The sequence below is a fragment of the Anoplopoma fimbria genome, chromosome 16 (genome assembly GCF_027596085.1).
Source record: "Anoplopoma fimbria isolate UVic2021 breed Golden Eagle Sablefish chromosome 16, Afim_UVic_2022, whole genome shotgun sequence".
In the NCBI taxonomy this organism is placed as follows: Eukaryota; Metazoa; Chordata; class Actinopteri; order Perciformes; family Anoplopomatidae; genus Anoplopoma; species Anoplopoma fimbria.
This window is the reverse complement of record NC_072464.1, coordinates 18,245,888-18,272,494: the sequence shown is the minus strand read 5'-3', so window position 1 is coordinate 18,272,494 and position 26,607 is coordinate 18,245,888. Positions and strand designations below refer to the sequence as shown.

Sequence of the window (26,607 nt, the reverse complement as noted above, 5' to 3'; positions counted from 1 at the left end):
ACACTGAAATCTGTGTGGCTTTAAGATTTCCGGTGACTTGGGTTTGGTGAAAAAAAAATGGGTTTGAAGGCCAAGCCTCAACAGCCTGACAGGAAGCAGGCAGAAATTATTAGCAATGCAGATAGATTCAATTGTGTTATTTTTTTTTAGGTTTTGAGTGTAGGTGTCGCTGTGCATATTTAATGTGGGAGTGATGTCAACATGATCAAGGCGCAACACCTCAATGCTTGTGTGCATAAAGGCCGGGTGTGTCAAAAAATGGATATCAATAATCCTGTTTGGTTTTTCAGATCGATTCAAAATACAGACAAATACACAAGTACGAAATATCCTCCTCAGTTAATGCTGTTTGCCTGTGTCATGTGGCTACCCATTGACATGTACAACACAATCACAATATGATACACAACCATGTATCATGAAACATTTGTTGTTTTTAAACATACAATAGCCTTCAGTTGAGAGGCCATCACCATCAAATATAGGACTGCGACAAGAGGATATCATAGTCATCAAGAACAATATTGAACAAAAAAAATAACATATTTGCCTTCAGTTGAAATTGTTGCAAATGTTTTACACATGTACATAGTTTCTTCTACTGACTCACATCTGAACATCACTGAAAAAAAATAAATACTGTAACTTCTCCCGAACCGTCTACTGATGAACGATTCACAAGGGAAGAAGTAGCGATTAAGTGGTTGTGACTCCGAATCCTCTTCGTACTCCCGTCACAAAGACATTGACAATCATTAAAATCATTCTTTGTGATCATGAAAAGAGGACCGCTTCAAGTTTAACCCTGAAAACGCGTAAAAACCACAACTTCTAAAAGACTGAGGTGGAGAGAAATGGGAGGGTGTCATTCATTTTTGATTGCTTTGGCAGAGAAAGAGTTCAGCTGCTTAACGCTTGTGGCCCTCTTTGTGTCTCTCGCTCCCTCGTTCTCTCTCTGACACACACACTTTATGGTTCACTAAACTCAAAAAACTAACAAAGGCAGCTAATGACTGAAATGGTGAACCAGCAACGACCCAAAAAAATTAATAAGAACACCCATAAATTTCTTTTTTTTTCATAAAGAAAACTGATCTTTTTGAATTTGATAAATGCCCTCTAGCCAACTCCAAGTACTGTGTCTCATCTGTTCTGATCAAACATATGACTACCACATATTAGCTCTTTGTTAGTTAGTTTACAGTGAGTGGATTCACTCATCTTGTTTTTTATGGCACGTGAATAGTATATAGGTTCATACTATAGCTATAAACACACTGTGTCCAGAATACGCTTTTTACTCTTTCAGCCTTCGAATATGTCTCACACCAATCTGGTCTCTGTTTTCATACAACTGTAGTTGGGAAGTGAGATATTCCATATCATTTAATGCTTTTGTAAGCAGCAGCAGCAGCAGCAGCCAAAAAGTAAAATTAGTGTGATTAGACTGTGCAGAGGTAAGTTTAAATACTATTCATTTGTGTTTACACTGTGCAGCCCAGAGTAATTGGAAAGAACAAAGTTTTCAGCATTATTCTAAGTGTGTGAAGAGAAAGCTAACTATGTGCATCTATACTGTGGCGTTAAATATTTGCTGAACTAAGAAAACATTTTAAATGAACCCAAAACAAAAAAAAAAGGGAAAGGAACACTAGTTTTGGCTTAATAGCAATGCAGGTATACAGTTCCCTTTTTATATATATTTTTTTGTCAATATTTCAAAAAATATAAGGTTTTTCATAGTTTCTGTTGTTGGCTTACATCATTAAATAAAACTTCGTTATTCGTGTATCTTCTGTTAAAGTAGCATGCTGCTTTTTAATATGGCAGTTGGATATTTTTAATAGTCATCCATTTTTGTTTCATGCATTTCTTGTTGGTTTCTTAACTTTTGAGTATCTACACAGTGACGTCCAGAAAACCCAACCACGCACATCGACCACACACACACACACACACACACACACACACACACACACACACACACACACACACACACACACACACACACACACACACACACACACACACACACACACTTGTTGGATATTTCCAGTTCCATCTTCAGTCCTTCAAATGCCGCCACTTTCTCTTTCTGTCCTCATCCATACATGTCTAGACGGGGAGCTATCACGTCCTCTGCCTTCAACAATGTGACAGTGCCGCCGTCTGTCCAGAAGCCGCTAAGACAAAGTCACTCTTGAGTCTCTCTTTTAATTGCTCTCATTTATAGAGTGAAAGTCCCTGTTCCGGCAAAAAGCTCCCAGCTGTCCAAGGGCAGCCTCGGCCCTCTTTATGCTATTAGAACTGGTACCACTTCTTGTCCTTGCACTTTAGCATCAGCTGTTAAAAAGACACACACAGTCAATGGTGAGGAATAAAGAGTTGTCAATGCTTCATTTTCAAGCAATTGTTTTCAATTTAGTATTCTAAATGAATGACATGCCCCTTCGCCAAGTCCCGCCCCAAAACGCAGACCGGCCAATCATAGTGTAGCATCAGCCAGCTCCGACAGATGTTAGCAGAGGCTAACTACAAAGGGCGGGGCTTTGTGAAGGGTCAATTGGTGCAACCATGAGGTTATGTCGATTTTAATACGATTTTACTTTCCAACGGTATTTGTACAGGAATCTGTTTATTTACAATACTTTTTTATATTGTTTTGTCCTAAATTTGGTTGTGTGTAACATTTTACAAGGTTTATGATTTCTTAATAATCTTTCTTTTACCTCGTGAGCGTGTTTGGAGAAGGTTTCTGCACTGGTCATCATCAGTGCGGTTCGATCCTCCAGCTCCCCAAGCCTTTGGCCTCTCTCATCCAGAGCGATGCGGGCCCGTGCCAGGTCACCCACGACTCCGCTAGCTGCCACCTTCATGCCCTCCATCCCCGCCTGCCCAGGGATGTGCTGGGCTAGACTCCGAGAACCCTTCCCAGCTGCTGCCTCTCCAACTGTCAACAACATCGCGTGAAAAAGAAATATGAAGGCAAGCATAGAAATAAAGCCCACTCTGGGTCACTATTCGGGCTTTGCTACGCAGTTCCTTCTAGATATCGATTTATTACTGTATTTACATGTGACATTTCGAGATTGATTAGTACACCCCAGAATAAAATCCTTCATACAGAGTAAAAGAGAGAAAATAGAGAAACGCACAGAGCTCCTCTCTGTCGAAGTTATGGGAATTTCCTCCAAAGAAGCCCTTTAGGAAGCCTCTGTTCTGGGCTTCCGGTGTTTCTATTGGTGTAAACAGCTCCCCGAGCATCTCCTGAAATAAAAAAAAAATGAAGAAAAAGAACTTCTTAACAATTAATGCATTTTTTAAACAATTATTTCCAATTGTGAACCAGCCCTGTATTGCTTATATTTATTGATCATATATTGGTCATCCTTAGAAGGATGGAGTCACAATTTTTGACACTTTCTCTTCCCTTTATCAAATTTGTGAACAATTTTCCTCCGTGACCATAATGTGAGTAACTGCTGTTGCTGTACAGCAGGTGGCACTATGGCAGCATCATGTTACGAGCTCCTCCGACTGTTATCATTTGTGCATGTGCTGTGATGGCTGTTAAGAATAAACACATCTCTGAATACATATAGCCAAAGTCTACATGCAAATATGCACACACACACACACACACACACACACACACACACACACACACACACACACACACACACACACACACACACACACACACACACACACACACACACACACACACACACACACACTGTAAAACTAGATCCACCAAATCCACCCAGTTGAGTTCAAACCACACATGACAGGTGTGACTTTTTGCTTTAATGGTCTCTGTCAGCTCTGGGCTTCACCAAGGTGGGGGTACTGAACTCAGATCCCAAAATGTAAGATGATTCAAATTCCAGCAAGTTAGAGTCTTACAGTAATGTGCACATCATACATGTATGCATACATTTCATTAAAATAAAAAGCAAAATTCAGAGACATTTAAATGTGTGTGTGTGTGTGTAAAAACAGAAGATAGATGGATTGATACCTGCAGGTTGTCACACATCTCCTGGCTGTATGTAATTCTCTGGATCTCCGTCGGGGAGCTGAGATAAAGTGCCTGCCCCCCGTTGGTGAAGCAAAAGGTTCTTGCGATGCGCATGTCTGTCAGAGGCAGGTAATTGACATCCATCAGGGGTCTTAGACTGGGCAAACTGTGAGAAGAATAATAAAAACGACAGAGTTAGACACCAGAACACCTGTATCAGAATTACTATCAAAGTCAACCACACAACACATCAAAGCACAATTTTGGCAATGAAAAAGTAGAGGCATCAATAACATGGGACAAAGGTAACACCAATTAGCATCAAACCAAATCAGAAAGGAGTTATTCTCTAAACTGTGACCTCAATTATTATAAGACTTACTGTGTAGCCCTTGTCTGAGACAGTTTTAGCAGCAGAAACAATACATAAAAATTGAGAATACAGTATATCATGGTTATTTTTAGGTAAATAGGTAAGTCTCAGGTAAGTAGATGAGTACTCGAGGTAATACCTGAGGGTCATAACGTGTCCGTTAGCACAGAAGCAGGCCAGGCACACACTGTTGCTCACAGATACCACGTCGGCTCGCAGCACAAAGGACGACTCGGTGATGTTGTGGACAAAGAGGCAAGACTGTGACGGCATGGATATTACTTTGGCCTGCTTCTCGGAGCACACCACAGCCAGATGTCCCTCTCCGCAGTTGTCCTGGGAGGATGATGGTGAGAAGTGGACCAGCTTACGCCTCCGCGGTCGGTCAGGGTCCTCGGGGGCGTTGAGGTCCCGCCAAACCTCGTGGGGGCTCTGAATGAGCTGCCCCATAAAGTCCAAGAAGCTAATGCGTAATACTGAGCCCTTCAGCATAAGGGCCGTGCCTGGGAGTGTTTGGAGTAGAGTAAACAGAGGGAAGAGGGAAGGCATGAAGGCTAACACTACAATTTTCAAAACTACGGCACATTTCCACGTGCAAAGATAATCCTAAAAAAGGTGGTCAAATACAACATTTACTGCATAAGAAACAATCCACTATCCACAGGTGTCCTTTAAAAACAAACAGGGAGAATTGAACCATAACTGCATTTCTATTCACCATTTCTTCCTTGAAACTGAATCTGTGACTTCCCAGTAATAAGCTTAGTCTCAAGAGGACGACTAGTACTTCAAAGGGCCTGGATTCATGGGTATACTGATGTTTTATCTGTGAGTAAGAGTCCTTGTCCTCACACATTGAGGTTTCTGGAAAGGTAATACATGTTTGAAAGGCTCAGTTGTGTTTAGTCAGAGTGCAAACTCAAAGGAGCTGCAAAATATATCCTTGTACTCGAGTACAGAAGGAAGTCAAAGCAAAATGCATTGCATGTGCACATCAGAGTTCTCCATGATAACAAACTTCCCTCTAGTTGAAATTAATATCCTTTTAGAAGCCCTTAAGTATGACTAAGACCAACGGAGAGTTCACAGTTATATATCTTACTCCAGATGCAGCTGTTTTTAATAAATTCTCAGCACAGAACGGCAATAAGACACAGTCAGCAACTAGCTGGTGAACATAGTGAAGCATTAAGCAGCTAAAGGTCCAGCTATTTCCTTCAGGAGTTGGATGAGACCTCAATTGGAAAAACAGAAGACTTAAAACTGAATATTGTCATGTCTGTATTTGTTGTTTAGTCAGAAACATGACTCTAAATGAACAACTGTCTGCTAACAGGTAATATCAACAAGAAGGTGAAATGATGTCAATATTGTGTTTACAAAAAAAACATCTAGCCAAAAGCTGATTGAACCTTTGTTTTATGAAAAATACTTCGATATGAGTGTAACAAATGTAGACAGGACTTTTTTTTCTTTTCAGTTTTGACAGGCTCCATTATTATCCCAATCCCGCTGTGTTCCGCTGTGCAAGCTTCATGACTAATGGTTAAGCCACATTAAAAGAAAATCATCAGGCACAGTCAAACATTGTCTGTCTGTCATGTGGAGCATAAAACCTATCATCACAGCTTCAAACCCACGGGAGAGAAGTACGATTTCAATAAAAAGGATGGACTACCATTGAATAGATTCATTGTAGTCGGGAGTGAATAGTTTCAATTAGCATAATATTTTGATTTTATGTTGTGGTGTTCCTTTTCATCTTTTGATTCATTATGTCTGTGTCTTGATTCTGTGGTGTAAAGTGGATTTCTATTAGAACAAATTAGAACAATTCTGATCTATTACAACTCATCTGTCTAATTTCTCAAATTGGCCATTATTTATATTTGTTGTGATAATATTGTACTCACCAAAGTATTGCTGAGATGTGGGAACTTTGCAAACTAAGTAACAAGTCAAAAGTTTAGCCAGGTTATTTATTAAACACTTTATTTGGTCGTGCAGTAAAACCAAAAGTGAGCACACTGGAAATGTTGGTAATAATCTGTTTGTGCAGAAAATTGTGCAAAACATCTATTGTTAAGGAGACTCAGAACCTCTGTTGGGTTCATACAACCTTTGTGATGAAACCCTGTCTCCCTGGGACTCACCGCTGGGGCCAATAGCCACAGGTTCCTCCATCCTCTCCTCGTGGTCGGTGGGAATGGACATTGGAATGAGAAGGACCACGCCTAAGCTGGTGCCCACCCATAGACACGGGGTGGGCAGGGCGTCATTCTTGCGCCCGTAGGACTCTCCAAACTGCAGGGTGGTGATCGCCTCCTTGGTGTCCCTGTCGATGCTGGAAACGCTGGAACTGCGTGAGCGGCTGAAGGAGTTTTCGCGGCTCTCTGTAGCGGCAGCCGGCCAAACACAGAAGCACAGCACAGGTGGACACGATGCAAGAGGAGGGAGACGTCAAGTGATGGGGAGAGAAAGGGAGCGAGAGAGAGAGAGAGAGAGAAAACGGACAAGAGAGAGGAAGAGTTTCAGGAGTTGTGGAAGGGAACAGCAATGTGGTGGGAAAAAGGAAGAAAGAATGGTGGTATGACGGGACAAGCCGTTACAAAGAAAAGCATAGTAAGGAGAAGGAGAGTGATAAGGAGCACGGAAGAGAAATATTCTAAAAGGTCACATGTGATTGTTCACTGATTTTATATATAACGAAAAACACTGGAACACGGGAAGAGATGTGATATATTGAGAAGCAAATTGATATTTTCATTATAAAGAGACAACTTGACAGACATGTCTTTTTACACCAAACCCTGCACACACACTCACACACACATTTCATTGAAAATGTACAGATTTGAAGGTAATGATAAGATTCCTTTCAGCAGCCTGGCAACACACTCAGATACACTACATGTCTTTTCACACCCACACACACACACACACATTTACAGACAGACCCACTGGAATTCAAAAAACTCCTTTAACCCTGTTAGAGTGCTACCCAATATGCGTCCTCCATCTTAAAGCCTCCATCATAAAAGTATTTCTGTATTGCTGCATTTCTTTGTGAATTATTCAGAGCCAGGCGATGTGCAGTACTGCATGCCCAGCCTAATGTTACACAGAGTGCAGACTTTACGTAACAACAACTACAGATGGGTGCAAAAAAAGCCCGGCGTACACGTCAGGCTAAAATAAAAACAATTTGGACAGATGTTCAATGTGTGCAATTTCGAGGCATTATGAGAACCACAAATAAGTACAGGTTTGAATAGTCATCCACTATTTATGGGAGGGTGGGGGGGTAAACAGTGTAACAAAAACATACACTAAAACACTGCTTTAAAGATGTCATCATCCCAAACCTTGGGACATTAACAAGCACTTCTAGGCATGTTTTAAACGAAACAGGGCCACAGGACGGACTGACAAACTGACTTGACGGACGCATGTGTAATATTCAGCAGGACAGCAGTTGATGGGTTTGTGGCCGAAGCGCCCTTACCTCTCTCACTCCAGCAGTAGGGGGCGGTGCTGTGGTGCTCGTCGTGGGAGTACATAGAGACTCCGTGTAACTGCTGAAGCATTGCCCTCCTGGATGCATAACCTACTCGTCCCCCACAACATGAACCCCATATAACAAACCACAAACCGCCATGCCCCAAAGAAACGCATACACACACACACGCATACACACACACACACACACACACCCACAAACGAGCACAGCCGCCCAGCCAAAGACCAGACAAGACGGACGTATGAACAGCAGTACCAGAGAATGAAAGGAAGAGAAAGAGAGAAAGACCCAACTGAGTGTGGAGAGATTGCTTCAATTATATACAGAGATAAAAGAAAGACGAGGCGCCTGAAAAAGAGGCCACTTGTTTATGTTTCTGGTGGCCACACAACCTCTATACTCGCGTATCCATCTTCTCTTTAAAGCCCTTTTTTCTGCACCATCTGCTTAACACTGTTGGCAAGAGTGGCAAGTTTCTCTGCTTCTTCTTTATCCCTATGCAGTGGTCCGGTGTGGTCAGTGAAGAGCTACTGTGCAGCACTGTTGCACGAAAACCAAGTTTTGATACTGCTTTCTTTGATACTGCTGTAAGTACAGAAAACATTTGGAGTGGATCCCAGTTAACAGACTGGTAACAAAACTGGTGTAAGGATTCAAATTTACAATCAATTCAATACAAAACAGAAAATGAAAACTCCTACTACTACCAAAGCAGGGGACGTCAAGAACGGAAATTCTGGTTGATGTCTTTTTTTCTTGTTTACCACAGTATCTGGGCAGTATCAATATATTTAGGTATTTTTAGGAAAGATTCCTGGTATCGTGACAACACTGCTGTACAACGCCGCTGGCAGCCACGAAGACTGAATAGCCTTTTTGCTTGTGAGTCTGGGTGGTAGCAGCAGCCCGGTTCTGCCATGTGTTGCTGTGGTGTGTATACGCTGTGTGACGGAGCCTGTGGGGTGCTGGCTAATGAAAGTCAGGCGCAGTGGTGCTCTGACAGGACACAGGGACCCCTTGGGGCCCTGACAGGGAACTAGAGGCGGTGTCAGGGAGGTGATAAGGGAAGGCAGACAATCTGAAGCGGTGAGACAGACAAAGTGCTAGATTCTTACAGTGGTATATGCACATACACCCACATAGAGCAGAGAGACAAGGACGGACACCTGGAGATTACGCAAACCTCGTTTTTTGTATTTTATCTACTGCCAATGAATGTACAAAGCTTTGTGCCAAGCTTTGCTTTAATGCCAATTAACACATATAAAGATTATGTACTGTTTCCAGGATTTAATTGTGAGCTTAACTGAGAATTAAGAAATCTTTGACCTCAAAATGCAACATTTTAACAATTAAGATTAGTTAGGTAATTATTGCAGAGTTCCAACAGGGAGATCTTTTATCTCACAGCTATGCAAAAGCAGGTGCACTGCTTCAGCACTTGGTCTTTTTATCTCGTGGTGAAACATTGATGTAGGTGTATGTGGGTGCGGAGCTTTTTCAGCATCTGGCCAGGTAGTTACTGAGACTGAGTCACCTCAGCTCTGTGCGAAGGTGCAGTAAAATATATTGTATAACTGTCACTTTGACTTGTGAAATTTGTGATTTTATGTGATTCTGTAACACAGGGTTCTATTAAATGTAAGGCTTACACTGTGGGGAACCAGCAAATCTTCTCCTATTCTGAAACAACCACTGCCAATTGTATGACCCCATCTGCAGGCGAAGCTAACAGTAACCTACAATTCCGCCTTCAATATTTAATAGGTGAGCTGCCGAACCAAGATGGGAGGCATGGAAATGTTGACTGTACATTGAGTCTGACTTCCCATGCCATTTCCCTCCTCTGTCTCCTCGCCTGGCATGCAGGCCTCATTAACATTGGCCTCATCTCTCGCACCGCTCGCTGACCTTTAATTATTCCAGTGAACCTGCTGGCTCTTCACCGTGGTAACCCAGTGCAACTGATATACAACAGTGCGAAGGGTAGGCTACAGATAGAGGAAAATGCACCAGTCTGCTGAGAAAAACGATTGTTCACGCATAATAAACTCACATTAAAGTCGCTGTAGACCAGGGATGTTCTCTTTTTCTTTTTTTTCATGTGCATCTCTTATGGCATCGGATTCATGGCTTTAAAAAAATCATAGCATTTCATTTGACTACAGCAGACCTTCTAAAGTGATGGATTCAATGGATCCATCAATAGAAAGGGGAGATGCAATGCAATGCAAACACGTTAGACCATAGAAAACTTCTAACCCAGATTAAAAATCTGTAGTGTTAAAATGAAAACACAACAACAGAATATATTCTACCCTATCAGAATGCACTTCTGCAGTTTGAACAGCTGTTTCTACAAACAGTCCTACAGTCATATGAATAGAGCTGTTCTAATACGGATACCAGTATCAGAATTGGCTCCGACACAGCCAAAAATGCTGGATTTTGTATCGGTTAATACGCTCTATGCATCGATCTGAAAACACGTTATCAGATTATTTATCAGATCATTTACGCTAGACAGGAACAAAAACATCAACAAGTGTCACTCCACACCTGATCTGTACATCCTGCCCAATCCAATGTGTGTGTGTGCTCAGAAAATGTAATATCATGATCCAATATCATGTGTGCCAAATTGACATTTTGGTAATTTGAGGGCGGCGTGTCCAGACTGGAAAAGATTAATTCAGCCAAATGAGTGATGACTCAAATTAATCAAAATTGATCAAAAATTCGAATGGACAAACTTGCCTTTGGAACATAGGAGGATTTTAAAGGGTAAAATAAAATAAATCAAATCATCAGCTAGCTGCATTGCATTGCATTCATTCTTTCCACTACCCCTGAGTGCCTGTCTAACACACTTTTATTTCTGTACAGAAATGCACTTTCCGCAAAAGACAAGTGACCCAGTGGTCATGTCATGTCAAACTCTGGACACTCTGATGACCGTTGTCAATTGATTTAAGCCAGAGCCACATTCTCCGGGTTATTTCAGCACTAAACGAGCAGCAGGACACCGTCTACCTCTAAAACACACGAGGCCAAGGTGGTTATGCCTCAGACAAACAATTATATGCTTCTTTAGTGTCAGACAGGAGCCGTGGGGTTCAATCTCACATAGAGTTTTTGAAAAAACAAGGCTCTAGGTTGTCATGACCTGCTGTATCTAAGAAGCTGATGCTAATACAGCCTGTGATTAGGATTTAGCACACCGTCACTCAATCAGTAGGTTAGGTTCTATCTTTATTTTGTTGTATAGTATGTGTATTTATTGTCTGTGTCTGTGTAGCTGTATAGTATGTGTATTTATTGTCTGTGTCTGTGTAGTTGTATAGTATGTGTATTTATTGTCTGTGTCTGTAGCTGTATAGTATGTGTATTTATTGTCTGTGTCTGTGTAGTTGTATAGTATGTGTATTTATTGTCTGTGTAGTTGTATAGTATGTGTATTTATTGTCTGTGTCTGTGTAGTTGTATAGTATGTGTATTTATTGTCTGTGTCTGTGTAGTTGTATAGTATGTGTATTTATTGTCTGTGTCTGTGTAGTTGAGCTGCTGCAACACTTGAATTTCCCCCATGGGGATCAATAAAGGAATATAATAATAGTCTGGTGACCCACAACAGGTACATCCATCTCTGTCTACCTGTATGAGAGATTCTCTCTTTTGGTTACCTTAAATATCAAGCTGCTACCTCGCTAAATCATAATTCAAAGTTCCATGTTAAATCACTCAAGGAGTCAGTTTCATTTGGATGTTTTCAGAGGTTACAGATGCATTACATCAACTGTGGAAAAGAGCGACCATCGCCTGCAGTGGCTTTAATAAAACATTGAGTTTATGTTAATGAAAAACGGCTTCCCTCTCAGCTCCAGGTCACTGTTGTATAATGAGGTCGATGAAGATGGCAGTGTGAATCTAATTGCAGAATTGGTGTTAAAGGGTCAACTGCGAAAACAGCACTGCACCAATCCTGTTTATTATCTAGAATGAATACTTTGCATCAGCATGTTTCCTAAAACCCTTTAAAGGCTGCACAACAATAACAAATGGGTGCTGACCCCAAAATCTTTATATCTTTACAGCACAGCACATATGTGAAGGAGCATGCTCTCACTTCCAACTGCACAGATTTGAAACCCTTGTGTGTTTACTTTGTGTCTGATGTGTGTATAGGGTTTTGACAGTAACTGTGACATTTTGGGAACTGTCAGTATTCAGTTTCATATTGTGAGATTAGCGTGGCGTGACCTGACCTGACTCTCTGTTAGTCTCACAGAGCTTCGACTAAAATAGATACAGTGACCTGCTCAGCCAGAGCTTTCCTGAAGTGTCTTCTCCTCAAAGACACAAGTTTATAAGTGTATGATGCCTCAGTACTATAGGAAGTCACTGCAGTGCAGGTGGTGCACCAGGTTTATTAGTCAGCAGCATCATGTATCAGAAAGCAGTGTGTCTAGACTTCGACTGGAGTACATGGACATTTTCTCACATGCCATATTCTGTATGACAATCTGCTGCCTTAAGGTGGCAAAGTTCATTTTTTATTATCCATATTTTAAATTAGAGCACTGCAGTGCTTAACAGCTTCTCTGCCTCCAGGGCCAATCATCATGTCTGTCACTTCTTTATGGATTATCCACTCCCTAGACCTGCTGTCTCTTTAGGCAGTGTTATTTCTGCCATCCTCAGAAAATCACCCGGCACGTAAATCATTATTAAGACTTAAAGTTCAACTCACAAAAAAATGCCAGGTGACATTTTGCTGTGACTTTTTTCACTGAAAAGAAAATGTTTAGTTTGAAAGACAGAGAAATTAAAATATCCAACATGAACAGAGAATGTCATGAGACTTGTTAAGATGATGATCCTCTTAATGATACCCTGCATTGGTGTATTGATGTCTGTTTTTATGGTAGTGACAGAATAAGAGCAATATTTCATATTGTGTAATTAAATGTTGATGTACAATCCTGATGGAGACCATTTTTATGTGTCAATTTTGAGGTCAATATCTCAAAATTTTAAGTCCCCACTTGACATATGCTTTTTTTGTTTTTGTGATTTGGCTGCCACTGGTTGTGTAAGGGCAGACTGGCAGAATATAACCAACAACAAGCCTGAAATATGATCCACGTTTCCTTTAAGATAGTAATCAAATCTTCAAGGATGGGCCTATACATTAAATGTTGAAAATGAGGAATCTGCTTTATCAATGTCTTCAGAGTGTGTTTGGCTTAATTCCATTTAACAGGTGATACTATAGATATATAGTAGCTATAAAAACACTTGCTAGCACCGCACACACATAGAGACAGACGCATATATACACATCCATAAATGCACACATTCCCTTTCTATCACACACCAAGATGTATGTTCATACACACATAGCCTTCTTGGTCAATCCTTTTTAGATGGTACAGATCGATGTCAGAGTGTGAATTAATGGAGTTCAAATGAAAGAAAATAAATGTCAGATTTGTCATCGAGCATGTCAAAATGCCAGAGTGCTGATCATGCTTGAGCGGTTGTCTTGTATCACTTAATCACCCTTTTTTATCTGTGTGTACACTGAAATTGGCAATTATAGTAAAACAACAACAACAACAAAACAAACAAAAAAAAGTGGATGTTTGGTAATATCAATTTGAAGAAAACTTGTATAGACTCGCTCACAAACACAAAAACTATATAAAGACATGCTTCCCTCAGCGTAAAGTTTATGGATTATGAGAAAGTCAGGAGGTGTGGCCACACTACATAAATATTGTTTTCTTTGTTTATTTGTTAGAAATCAAAAATCAAAATCATAAAATCCAGAATCTATTCATGAGAAGATATAAAACATGACCCGAAAACAACTTCACTTGGTTGTTGAAGGTTCATTGTGTGATCCATTGCAAACACATCAGTGCTGCTTTTAAAGTTGAATTGGAGGAGGATAAAAAATAAAAACACTGGAGAAGTATAAAATGAATAAAATGAATTTGAATTTGGTTAAAATACGTCACATTGCACCAACCTTCAGGCCTTGGACACGGTCGACACAAGCAACAATGTTAAGGGACACAATGCAAGGGCCGTTTCTTGCATTCAAGAGAAGCAGAACCTGTAGTCCAAATGTTCTAAGGTGATGCTAATGCAAGATGCAGAGTTTTATGTTTAAATTAAGATGAATGCAAACACACACACATACAGCAGTAATAGTTTTTTATTAGCTGTCGCTACCTAGCTGGTTGGCTAATGAAGCTAAAAGTCAGCCTTGATTTGGTTGAAAATGTTCTGGCTAACATTTGAATGCTTTCAGCTTTCACTGATTACTATTGAAGCTGACTTAAAGCTGTGGGGGCATGATAACAGTGGCAAACTCCTTTAGAGCAGACAAACACTTGTGTGTATTATATTTTGGAAAGGCAAAAAAAACGACAGCGCCTTCCTTATAGGTCTTACTACAGTGAAATCCAAAGCTTCACAGACCTACAGGGTTTAATAACAGTTGCTGAGGTATGATTGTGCAATCACTGTGTGTAAAGTGAACAGTCAATTATGAAAATTTTATATTGAACGTATTCTGCAAACCGTTCACTGTCAGTACGTTTTTATGCTGCTAACTTGCATTAGCATACGCTTGTCTTGTGTTAACTTTGCATCAGGCTTAATCCACTTACCCCGGGGGGACGGCATGCACTTGTTGGGAAGGAGGGAATGTTATAGAGGATTAGGGAGGGGAGTTGGGAAGACAAGCACACACCTTCAGTGTGGGACACAGGCAAAGAGATCTCCATGCAAGCAGCGGACTGGGCCTTGCGGAAGGGCGGTCGGCCAGGGCCTCTGCGGGTAAGCCGTGGCCCCTCGGGACCCATCGGGACGCGAGGCTTCCCTGCTGAGGGCTGGGAGGTGGGACTAGTGCAATGTCCATTGACATGATCTGTAACAACGGCAAAGCATTAGCAAACACAAGGAGGGAAAAAAAACTTTCATATTCTAAATCCACAACCGCAATATCCATCTTCATGTCATTTAGAAATCTTCAAATAAGGGGAGAGAATTTTACTTATTCATAAAGCAGTTTTCGAGGATTTTTCTCACCCTATTTGGATATTTTGCTATCCGTTTAAAAAAAACAATTAACTCAGTGTTAGTACATGACCTATGAAGATGGCTATTTCTGCAATGTAAGAGGAGCAAGCCAATGTTGAAAATCAGATTGTCAACAAGAATTAGTGGTGGTCAGGGAGAAAGGGAAAGCGAGAGTGAGTGACAAAAGGCTGGAAAGTGGTTTGAAGTAAGTATGAGAAGGGAGGAGAAAAGAGAGGCAGGGTCAACAGAAAACAAAGCAAAATGCAGAGTGCAGTTTCATCACTGCGAAGAAAAGTCAAAGAAAGTTAAAAGAAAAACAGGCTTATTTCATCTCCACTTTGTTTCTTTTTTCCTTTTTAAATTGATGTTTGATTTCGGCAGAAATTTTCTTTTTAAGACTGGAAGCTTTGTGACATTACTGGCTATGGCAAAAAGCTACAAGTGAAGATCAAAGGAACAGAATAATAATCTAAAACGATTTTATATCTGCTTTTTTAAATTCTAAACGCAAATTTCTCCTCCCTTTTGGTTTGGCCACACGACTGGCTACAGATGGTGGTGACAGGAAACACTTGTTACATTCTGTAATTGTTGCCTTACATGGCCTCCCCTCAGGGACTGAGTTTGTTGGAAGGTTCATACTTACTCAATGTACAGTGCTTGTGTGTGTAAAAGTATTAGTTTAGAGCCAAAAAGTTTTAGTGTGACAAAGAGAAGCAGAATTGGGTGAATTGGGTGCACTTCTTTGATGCCCGAAGTTAAGTCGGCAAGACAAAAATGCTGCCAAGACAGCCGTAATTACCAGCTTCATGATACCTTCGTATGTGTACTCTCCTTCTCACTGGTTTTAAGAGACGAGTAATAAAACTGTGCCCTTTTCTTTAATGACATCCCCGTGGCAGTAAAACAAAAGTTAAAACGGTTTGGGGTTTGAAGAGGGTGTGATCAAACCTTTCTTCTCTAAAGTTCTCTTCGAGTCTCATGAAGCATGAGGATAATTAGTATCGTGCTAATTAGTAAAAAAACTAGAGAGTGTTTGGTAGTCACTGTCCGCTCAGTATTTTGTGCCGATCATATGTCTGACATAAGAAATCCAAGTCTCCCGTTAAGCCAGTAGGATGCACAAATGATTCAATTTCAAAGTGAAGATGAAAAACTCCAGGGTGCCACCCAGTCCACGTGCAACACGCGTCCAGTTTCACAGCAGGACGGACCGAGGCAATGTAGGGATTGAAAACTGCAGGTTATATTGGACCAACCAATACCAAAGCCATAAGACGACACCGCTGTGTATCTGTCTTAATGTTTTGTCACTGTGAATTTCAAACAGAGAAGCAGCAGATCAGTCACATGCCCCGAAATGTTCTGCAGGAAACTGGTACATAGCAGAAAGAATGGCACTGTACCCTCTCTCACACACACACACACACACACACACACACACACACACACACACACACACACACACACACACACACACACACACACACACACACACACAAACACGCCCAAAGCATGGATTACTGCACTCGTCTGTCAAGAGAGCACACAACCAACACACAAATTCGCACACATATCCCCCCCAAACACGCAAAAAGAGTAATACTTTCTGTAACAGACTGTTTTGACAAAATATTTTTTTGTCATAACCTACAGCTGTTCATATTAAAGCTTTTAAAAAGGTAAAAGATTAATTAATTATTTCCCCACGTTTACTGACAACATATTTCCTAATGACACTTCAGGGGCACGTTTGAACCTTCTAGGAAATTTAACGAGCTTAAAATGCTCTTTTTTTAATCACATTAAATGTGTGACGAAGTTTCAAGTTGATATTTTCAAAGTTTAATTAAAATTTTGTTACGGTTCTCACTGTCACTTAACATAATACAGGGTTGACAAAATAGAACAACTTTTTATACCTGTCAAATAAAGAAAGGTTATTAAATGAGGCAGGTTACAGGAATAAGAAGGCAGTGGCACATTTTGTGATAAAGAAGCAGAAGTCTTTAAAGGGGACAGCATGTGTGAAGCAGCAGTCTGCAGAAGCAGAGAAAGGGAAACCTGAGATTGTGATGTGTATGTAGAGTAGTAGAGATGTATGGGAGGGGAAACGCTTAGTATCTTAATGCAGATGATCCAGTTAAAATGGAGAAAAGACTGTTTAAGGGAAAAATGATCCAGTTACAATGAGAGAGCTAGCGAGTGATCCAATCACTGTAGAGCAAGGCTGTCAATGGAGGAAAGGTTGTGTAAAATCAGAAGATGGTCCAATCATGGTAAAGCGATAGAAGACCCCAAATTTAAATATGGGCATGAGTTACAAATCACCTTTATAAACACTTGCAAAATGTAGAAGGAACATATACAGAATATTTAAATTAAATCAAAATACATTAAGGGGAAAAATGGACAAACACTTAAGTCCGACAACCTCATTGGCTGGTTGAACAGGAGGAGAGAGTGACAAGGAAACTGAAAGAAGAAAGTTTAAAAAAATAAAGACTACTTAAGCAACATAAAAGCCTAGAAAACATGATAAAAGCAAAAAACTAAATGGCTGAAAGGAAATCAAGTGAAAACTGCTGGCTTTCGCCTACCGTACCAAGATCAGTCTTAAGATCTGTTGGCAGACTTAACTTTCTGCCGGGTCCCTTTACTGAAACAAAAGAATAGGAAACAAAGCACCAGTTAATCCCGTCAAATAAAAATTATAAATAAATAATAAGAATATAAGGTAGGAGTAATCTAAGTAAAACAATGACAAACAAAAGTGCAAAAAAACTAACTCAAACCAAACATAATGGAAATCACTCAAATGAACAAAGAACCACAACATGCAAGTTGGTGCAGTTGCACACGGCAGGCATATTTCAAAATGCATGCTCCCAGGCCAGTGTTCCCAGCTATCTCTGCAAGATCAGTTTATTTATATATTTATTGGGCCAATTTAACAATCTGAGCATGGTCATTTGTTTTAAACTAACGGCTATTGTCTTGTTTGGTTGCAACAAGGCAAGAAGAACATATTTAATTTAGCCTGGATGTCAAACATGAGTCCCATTCTCTGCACATATCTAAAATAGGATTAACCCTCATTAAACTAACATATTTCATATACTTATTTTTTTTAGTTTTGCCCAAAACATTTGTTCTGCTTAAACGCCCCTGTAAATTTAGATTTCCTAAGGCCTGGGATGTCTGACATAGAAGCACAAATAAACAGGGTGACACCACAGGGCGTCAATACAAAAATCACAGTCAGACACTGAGGGCAATAAAATAACTTGTTAAAACATTTTGCAAGCATTTTGCAGAGAACTGCAAAGGTCAAACTTGAGATGTTATGAGTCCGTTTTCCCATCAGAAAGAAGGCAATAATTCATTGTTTCTTTGTGTGTAATGTGGGAGACAAAGGAGGGTGATTACATGAAAAGTTATACATTTCATGACCACGAGGAAAACAGTGTGATCATGAATTTACTTTATTTATAATTCTGACCGCTTACTTTAGAATTGGAAAATCAAAGAGTATTCCTTTGAAATAAATGATGACTCAAGGTTTTAATCCTTCTGCCATAGAAGAAAATAAGTACAGCAGAGGACATGGAGTCTACTGGAGGAAATGGTAAGATTTATTTTTAATCTATTGTAATGTAATGCAATTTATTCCATTTATGCAGTTATTTGCTGTGAAGGACCATGTAGGCTGCTCAGTATCAAAGGTCATTTTGAGGAGGAATATATTTCCTTTATTGCAGGGGAAATTGGGGGGTTATGGTGTGCTAATTGAATTTTTCAATCAATACATTTCTGTTTCCATTTTTCCTGGAACAAGTAAAGCCTTTCTGATTAGTGTTGCAAATGAGATAATAGATGAGCTCAGTGTGTGTGTGTGTGTGTGTGTGTGTGTGTTTGTTTGCGTTTACACAATAAACTACAGTGACCAGATGCTGCTGCAACCATATAAAATGTGCAGTGTTTGGGAAACAATGACAGAGAAAATGATCTCATCATAAACCTGTTACACACAGATGTTCCTCTGTTTTATAGCCCAGTGGCTGCTTAAGCGCTTCATAAAATGTAATTTAATCAAAATAAATGTGTGGTATTTATCTGAGGAGCCGAGGGGTTGTTTATTGTGAATATGAACAATAACCAACCCAATATTAATTACCGTTGTGTTATGCAGCTACAGTCCTGCTTTTTGCTGCATGTTCCATGAATCCATCTGCTCACTTTGGTATGTTGAGCAATGCCACGTTTATGTGTCTAATTATGAAGATCTTCATTAAGTCTATGTTGATTAATATTATTATTATGTTCAATAATTTATGCCCCTTTCTTTTCATAGCTGAAGAACATTTTATTCCAAGCTGGTTTCTTGTTGTTGTTATCTTTATGTGACAACATGTGACACTTGTATGACAACACTTTATGTCCAACTAGCCCCCATTTGGGACCTCAGCAGTCCGTATGTTACTCTGTGATTTGGTCACATAGAATTCTCTTTGCAAACCTTCAGGCTTTTTTTGTTTTTTTACCATGTATTCAGCAGTGTGTTGCCCCTTGAAAAGTGCGTTTGTGATCCACAGAGGTCTACCGTGTGTCTGAAATGATCAAATGTTTGCCCGAGGTGAAATGTTTAAATCCAATATTTCCACAGACTGCGCTACTTTGCTCCGCTCTTCTTCTCTGCTGCACAAGCCTAAGATATATTGGATTTAAATGTTGATTTCCCCACCGGCAACAATTGTACTATTCCAGGAAGACAACAGATGCCAGTGAGATATCTGCCTTTGAAGATGAAACCCACTGTTAGATTAAGAGGTAAACAACACTGAGAATCTGCATCCATGCTAGCAGCTCTGTGAGGCGATGCTTTTAGCTAAATGTCAACATCAGCAGTGACAATACCTACATGATGCTGTTTTGCAGCTATATAGTCTGATCCACCGGATGTAGACTGTGAGCATAAGTCAGCCATTGGCCATGTATCACACATGGCATTCTTTTTTGCAAGGCCCCGTTCTCTGCATCCTGTGCTTAACGCCAAACCAATATTTTACAGAATAACAATGTGTGAAACCAGACCTATCTTTGGTGCTGACACAGCGCTGCAGAGAAAGGTCTGGCCATGCAGGACTAGCAGGTATAATGTCTCATTATCTTAGTTTAAGTTGTTAGCATGCTAACATTTTCCATCAAATAGCTGATTATGTTATGATATTTACCTATAAAAAAAAAGTCAATGATGGGGCGAGATGAAAAAAACATCCAATGATTATTGAAATATTTCTGTCTGGGCCAACTGACAGACAGACAAACAGACAGACAGACAGCTAGCATGGCTCAAACTAATGCTTTGATTTTTCCCGAGGTGTGTAGGGAACTTTATGTGATAGTAATGTACAGACTGCTGAGGTCACAATCGGGGCTAATTTTGGACTTGATCACGCCACAACACTAATGAACGTAGAAAGCAAGCTGAGGTCACATTAATCAGCACAGCAGCTGGCCACTTAGTGGGCACCATGCGGTTAGTTAGACAGGAGACAGTATTGAGTGTTAACCGAGATGACAAGAGATGGGTTTGTAGACACAGTCAGAAAGACACAATGAGAGAGATTCTGAGCTCTACGGTCCGGTAAAGTAGCGTGATGCCTTTTAGTGATACAGATGTTCGATTCCAGCGGTGACAGAAAATGAAACACTAGAGGCAATGAAAAGTGAGGAGAAGCATCCGGCTTGAGTAGAACCCCTTCCTCTTCCCAAGCCCAGCTGCCTTGCAGTATTGCAGAATGACGATCCAAGTTCAAAAGCCCAGATCCGGCACAACACAAAGTCTACCCCCCTGCAGCTGGGGCAGAGAGCTACCGCAACACCAGCAGTCGCACAAAGACATGGAACACATGGACAAGGCAGCGACAGACAGTCTATTCCTACAAAAACACAGTCCCTGTCAGCTTGTTTACACTGCAAGCAACGTGGTTGATGGGTCATTCTGCTGTGACCGATCATAGCGCCCGACGGTTTGAATGCATTTTTGTAGTGAACTGTAAACTTCAACATTTGAAAAAACACGTTTTATTGTATGTTGAAATATTCACAGTTATTTTGTGATACATGTATTCCTGGCTTTTTCCCCAATTTGGATTGCCCAAGCCCCTTTGAACAACTGTCCTTGACACCGGTAACTTTTAACCAACCAGTAGGAGTCGCCAACAAAGACGAGAGCCCTCATCCCACAAGCGCACCCCATGGATCTTTTATTTTATTTTTATAACTTCATATGATAGATATATCCTATCCCTTTTTTCTTTCGACACCAACTCTTTCAAATTAAAGCTGTGTTGAAACAAGGAAGCTTTGAATGGTTGTAAACCTGCTCTGGAGATCCTTTCTTCAAAACCCACGCAGAAACGAGAAAACTGAAAAAAAATTGCTTTACTCTTGACATTTACTGACTATAATACTTTATTCTAGCTCTGTAAGGTTTTAATGTGCCTCTAATAGTGTTGCTCACAGTGTGGAAGCAGAGTTAGCATGCAAGGTGCAACATCAAACCCAACCACCTGTCCAAAAACAACCCGATAACCCCACCCCTCTCCCTTGTTGGATTATTGCCATACAACAGAAACCACAAGCAGATGTCCATGAAGAGGCTGAGATCTGGGAGACATCCCTCCTCTTACCATTGTCCAGCAAGTAAAAGACTGGACTGCAGTGGCTGGCTCTCAGACTGGCCACGGGCTCTGGCAGGATGCGTGGGTCATTGTGAAGGGAGGTTGGGTAATGAACTGGAATAGGAGATCCAACAGAACAGACACAGACTTTTCAGGGCAAACAGGGGAGAGACAAACACAATGGGTGAACTGGGGAAAAGAGAGACTTGCAGGTAACAGGAAGGAAATCAGTTGAGAGGTTATGAAATCAAAAGGGTTAATAAGAAAGTTAAGGACCATAGTATTGCACCAGCAATATAATACTCATAAGTTTCAACAAGAACAGCTATGATAATCACAAACAACAACAGCACCACTACTAATACTAATACTACTACTACTACTACTACTACTACTACTACTACTACTATGAATACGAATACGAATACTACGTTGACTACACCTGATCACCAACGAGGCATTGAGTCCTCCAGCTATAATACACATGTCACTGTTACCTGAAGTGTCTTCTGATTCCTCAAGGCATTTTTTTTTTACTTCCAAATATGCACCACCTCTCCTTCTACGTTCCAACAAGGCTTTTAAACCATTACAATGCACGTATTTCAAACTTACAACAATCATTAACCCCATCATTTCACAGTTACTGTCAAATATCTGGTACTTGACAAAGACAATTGTTGGTTGCAATGTCATCAGTTAGATCAAAACAGAAACTCAAATGGAGGAGCTTACTTTGGCAAACCGAACAGCACAGAGATATATAGTTTAGAAAATATTATAGATCAGAGATGAAATTGACAGAAAGGCAGAAAAAATCTCAATTACAAATCTGTCTGCTGCCTCACCACGCAGAGCGCCCTGGATCTATCGATACACAGCACAGTCAGGCTACTGATATTTCAGAGCCGGGGTCGGGGCCAGAGATTCTAACTTGCACAAACCTCAGTCTGATAACGGATCAATGAGTCAGGCAGACTAGACTTTATTCAAGTAAACAAACTCTCTGCCCCTGCACTCTGCGCTGCTAGGGGATGGCAACTTAACAAGTGGATGTATTTCGTTCAGTTTGGTAACAATTCGCCTGCTGATTAAATACAATACTTTAGATATCAGTACACCATCAGAAGCCTTATTTTTATGCTATTTTTGACAACAACCCCCCTCTTACCATCCAAACCTCTCTTACTAGCTTTATGGAAAAAAATGCTACCGATCAAACTGGAGTAACGAAGCACATTGATTGAGCTGTGGCTCTACAAGTGTAGTTGTTGATTTTTAAATGTTGGTATGGCTGAACATTAAGTAGCTATAGTATAGAATAAAATTGCAATTATCTTACTGGCTGGTTTTAACAACATTACGTAACCAGAAAAAGCTTCAATTGTGTATTATGTTAGTCCTAGTTTTGGCAATAGTGATGACCTTGTTAACTGTTAGTTTGTAGCATTAAGTGTTTAAACATGGTTGTGATTGGGATCGTTGTGTTTCAAGATATGTCTAAGCATAATAATTACAAATGAAAAACAGGATGATCAACTCGTCTAGAATATTGAATTAAGCTTAAAAAATAATTTCTACCTGAAATACTTATATCCATTTTTATCCTGATTTACAAAAAGTATGGCCCAATAAGTTATCACCTTAAAATGATGTGCATAATAAAGCTTGTGTAACTTTAACACATTTGAACACATTTGGTCTCATTTTTAAAAATATTTATCCATACAATTTTTCTTATACCTATTTTGTTTATGAGTAGCAACAACAAAGTATATATTTTACTATGTGTTAAAAAAGGTAGTGCAGCAGCAGGGTTTAGTTAAAAAATACTGTTGGCAGACTTATTTTAAAGTTTTATCAAGCCACCTTGAGTTGCATGGAGCTGAGCAGGTGGCACCAGTTTTAAACACTAAAGTTTCAGGCATCACCTCCTCCCTTTCTCCCCTGACATGCTCACTGCTAAAAATACCCCGCCGGGTCAGGTCTCTGGCATCATGGCATCCCAGCTTGTTAGTCCATCTTACAACAGAGCCCGGTCAAGAAAACTTTGCTACAGCCAGACATGGAATAACACTCCCAAAGGAAATGTAACGCATAACCCCGAACCGAAAAACAACAGTCCTCAGGACATAAAAAAAAAAAAGAAGACAATGGGTAGGATGTGGAGGGAGACAGCCTTCAGGCAGGAGAGGGGCCAATTACTGTACCTAATGACAAAAGGAAGATAGGAAAAGGGTCAGGTAAAAAAAGAGAGGGAACGAAGTGTGAAGGAGAGGAGAGAGAGAGTCGCCTGCAGTTATTGACACGTGAGGTGAATTAGGACGATGGCTGGCTTCCTTAATAAGCTGTCCACAGTCTGTATATGGCTTTGAAAAGGCACAGCACACTAGGTGTGCCAGGAATGGCCAGACAGCCTCTAATGGCCATAGAGAAAGGTGGAAGTTGCTATTCAGCAGGAGGAAACAAACCATGAACTCGTCGCCTATCAAGCCGAGCACAGCTGTGCTTCCTAATTTGTCTCCAGCCATAAATAGTTTAAATGTACTCCATAATATTCTTGAATTAATATTGAAGATTTTTTTCGAGCTGAAAAAAATGTAAATTAGGTCGCATAATATTATGAAACCCAAATAGAACAGCTCATCTGCCTTTATCCCCTTCTCTGGGTAAGTGCATCACACACTTGATCATACTGTGCCATGCTGTGTCTGTCCCTATGCTTTTCATCCATCTCTCTATTATCCTTCCTTTTCTTCCATCTCTCCAATTAGCCAATGACAGGCTTGTAATGGGACAGAATGACCATGACCTAGTCCACATCACAATGCTGCAAGACTCTCTGCCTAGGCGGCAAAGAACATCTTGTCCTGGTTTTGTAATTCTGTTCTTATGCTCTCCTTACAAGGCTCACAGAACAAGCACAAACACAAAAGGACAAGCTCAAGAGTGAGGAAAGCAATTCTGTGCCCTGGACAATACTGATAGAGCAAACCACGGGAGTGCATTTGACTAATAAAAACGACTTTAAAGGCAAATATTAAACAACATCATATGTAGTGAATTAGAATGCATAATGTATGTGAAAGATGCTCAAATATAGAGTTGTAATAAGTGTCTTTGGGGCTCTAATGAGGACTTGCAACATGGATACATCTTTAGCAGAAATGTCTATTCAATTCAAGTCCAGTTTATCTTGATATCCTGTGATCCCTGCCTGTAACGAAAAGGAAGGGAAAGGGTAAAATATCTCTGCTTTGCCTTTCATTTAGCCAATTATTTGGCTTGATGATGAAAAATGCCTTTAAGGTTGAAAGATAACAACATTCCTCACTGGCTTTAAGCACAGCCCTCCATCACAGAGCAGCTGAGGGTTTTTAAAGCCCAAAATCACAGGATCTGATGGAATGATATCTGAGTCTCTGAGTAGTAGTCGAGTCACAATATTCAGCCTCCTGCGAATACAATGCAGTGGTATACAACAAGATGATTAAATATGTGCTTTGCCTGCAAATGAGCATAAATTAGGAAGATTCAAGAACCTTCGAATGTGGTAGGTGACAAAGCCAACCTCAAGTTCAATCAACTAGGCTGCTGTTGATTTTCTGCAACACAACAAAGTTCTGTGTTTACATCACACCAAACAAAGGTTGGTGCTATTTATATCTCGTTCCATCTATCCTTATATTCAGCTGTTTCTCTTCGTAAGAGGCAAGCTTGGAAAAGTAACCCAGGCGTACTTCACTCACTCTTCCTGCCACATCTTTCAGGTCTTCCTGGGTCTACCTGAGGCGTTCCCAGGCCACAAAGAATAGACATAATCCCTCCAGGGTCACCACCAGATTGCACATTCCCTGTGGGAACTGCTACGTTATTGGGGACAAAGCATTGTCCCCTGTGACTCAGGGAGGATAACCCTTTGACCTTCTCTGAAAGGGCTAGAACGTAAGTCATGCAAAGGCTTGGACCCATGAGGCTGCTGTAGGCACAGTCCGAGGTAGCGCACCACCTGTAAGGACAGGGGTAAAGCTCTGGAGCATTGCCAGATGGGAAGTGGTAAAAAAGCAGCAGTGTCCTTGAGGTCCTAAAAACCTGTCAAATTACTTTTTCAGAAGCATACGAAGTGCCTAAGTGTTCTCCAAAACTTTTATTTTTTCTATAGCACATCAGATTCACAGACTCCTCAGGATAGAAGTAGTAATTCATCACTGGCTAATGATGTCTTATTACACAAAGATCAGCTGTGGTCCATTCTTGTTTATGAGAAAAACACGGTATCAGTGCATCTCTGCTTAGTTCAAAGACATAATATTTTGAATCCCCGAACATCCTCCACTTCCCTTTTGGGATTATATTTTTCCCGGAACTTGTATTACATAATTGCAAAGAGTTTCCACGTTTTAAAATGATTCTCTCTCTGTTGGCAGGTTTCACAGATGGAGGGCTATTTCTGGAAGTTCAAAAAGTATTGTTAAATTAGTCTTTTTTTCCTTGAAAACCAAAACCAAAATAATTCTGCCTTCAGGGCAAACATTAGAAAGGGATGTCACAGGGTATGACAGAACTATGGCTCAGGCCTGTGTTAGTGCTGATATTAAAAGGTTATTTTCATACATTTTGGAGGTTTTATGTAAAGAGGGAAATGTCTGTTACATAAACGATACATCACTGATACATTTAATTGGTTTCATGTTAGGCATTTGGGAACTAAAGCCTTATAAAGCACAACGAGCGTAGAGGAGACAGCATGTCTGCTTGGCGGTGTAAGCACAGATTACACATTTACTCCATTTGACATTTAAGTTCTGAATTTTCTGAGATAGTGTTTTCCCACAACAGATACAAAGTCCCTCCTAGGAAATGTTTCATCTCTTTCTCCCTCCATAATGAATTTTGTTTCTTTCTTTGCAATCAC

At 40.4% G+C, this 26,607-nt stretch overlaps 1 protein-coding gene across 2 annotated transcripts in view; it reads right to left on the bottom strand.

Annotated features, from left to right (window-relative positions):
* Positions 1-2,269: 2,269 nt before the first annotated feature.
* stxbp5l (syntaxin binding protein 5L) overlaps positions 2,270-26,607 on the bottom strand; it is a 118,329-nt gene continuing 93,991 nt past the window's right edge. For both annotated transcript variants that reach the window (XM_054615401.1, XM_054615402.1), the window contains 7 exons: positions 14,678-14,854; positions 6,548-6,787; positions 4,534-4,897; positions 4,022-4,187; positions 3,156-3,267; positions 2,730-2,950; positions 2,270-2,343 (listed from right to left, as the gene is read on the bottom strand). In XM_054615401.1, coding sequence (XP_054471376.1) covers positions 2,302-2,343; positions 2,730-2,950; positions 3,156-3,267; positions 4,022-4,187; positions 4,534-4,897; positions 6,548-6,787; positions 14,678-14,854 — 1,322 coding nt within the window. In that variant the 3' untranslated portion in view covers positions 2,270-2,301. The remainder of the gene's footprint in view (positions 2,344-2,729; positions 2,951-3,155; positions 3,268-4,021; positions 4,188-4,533; positions 4,898-6,547; positions 6,788-14,677; positions 14,855-26,607) is intronic.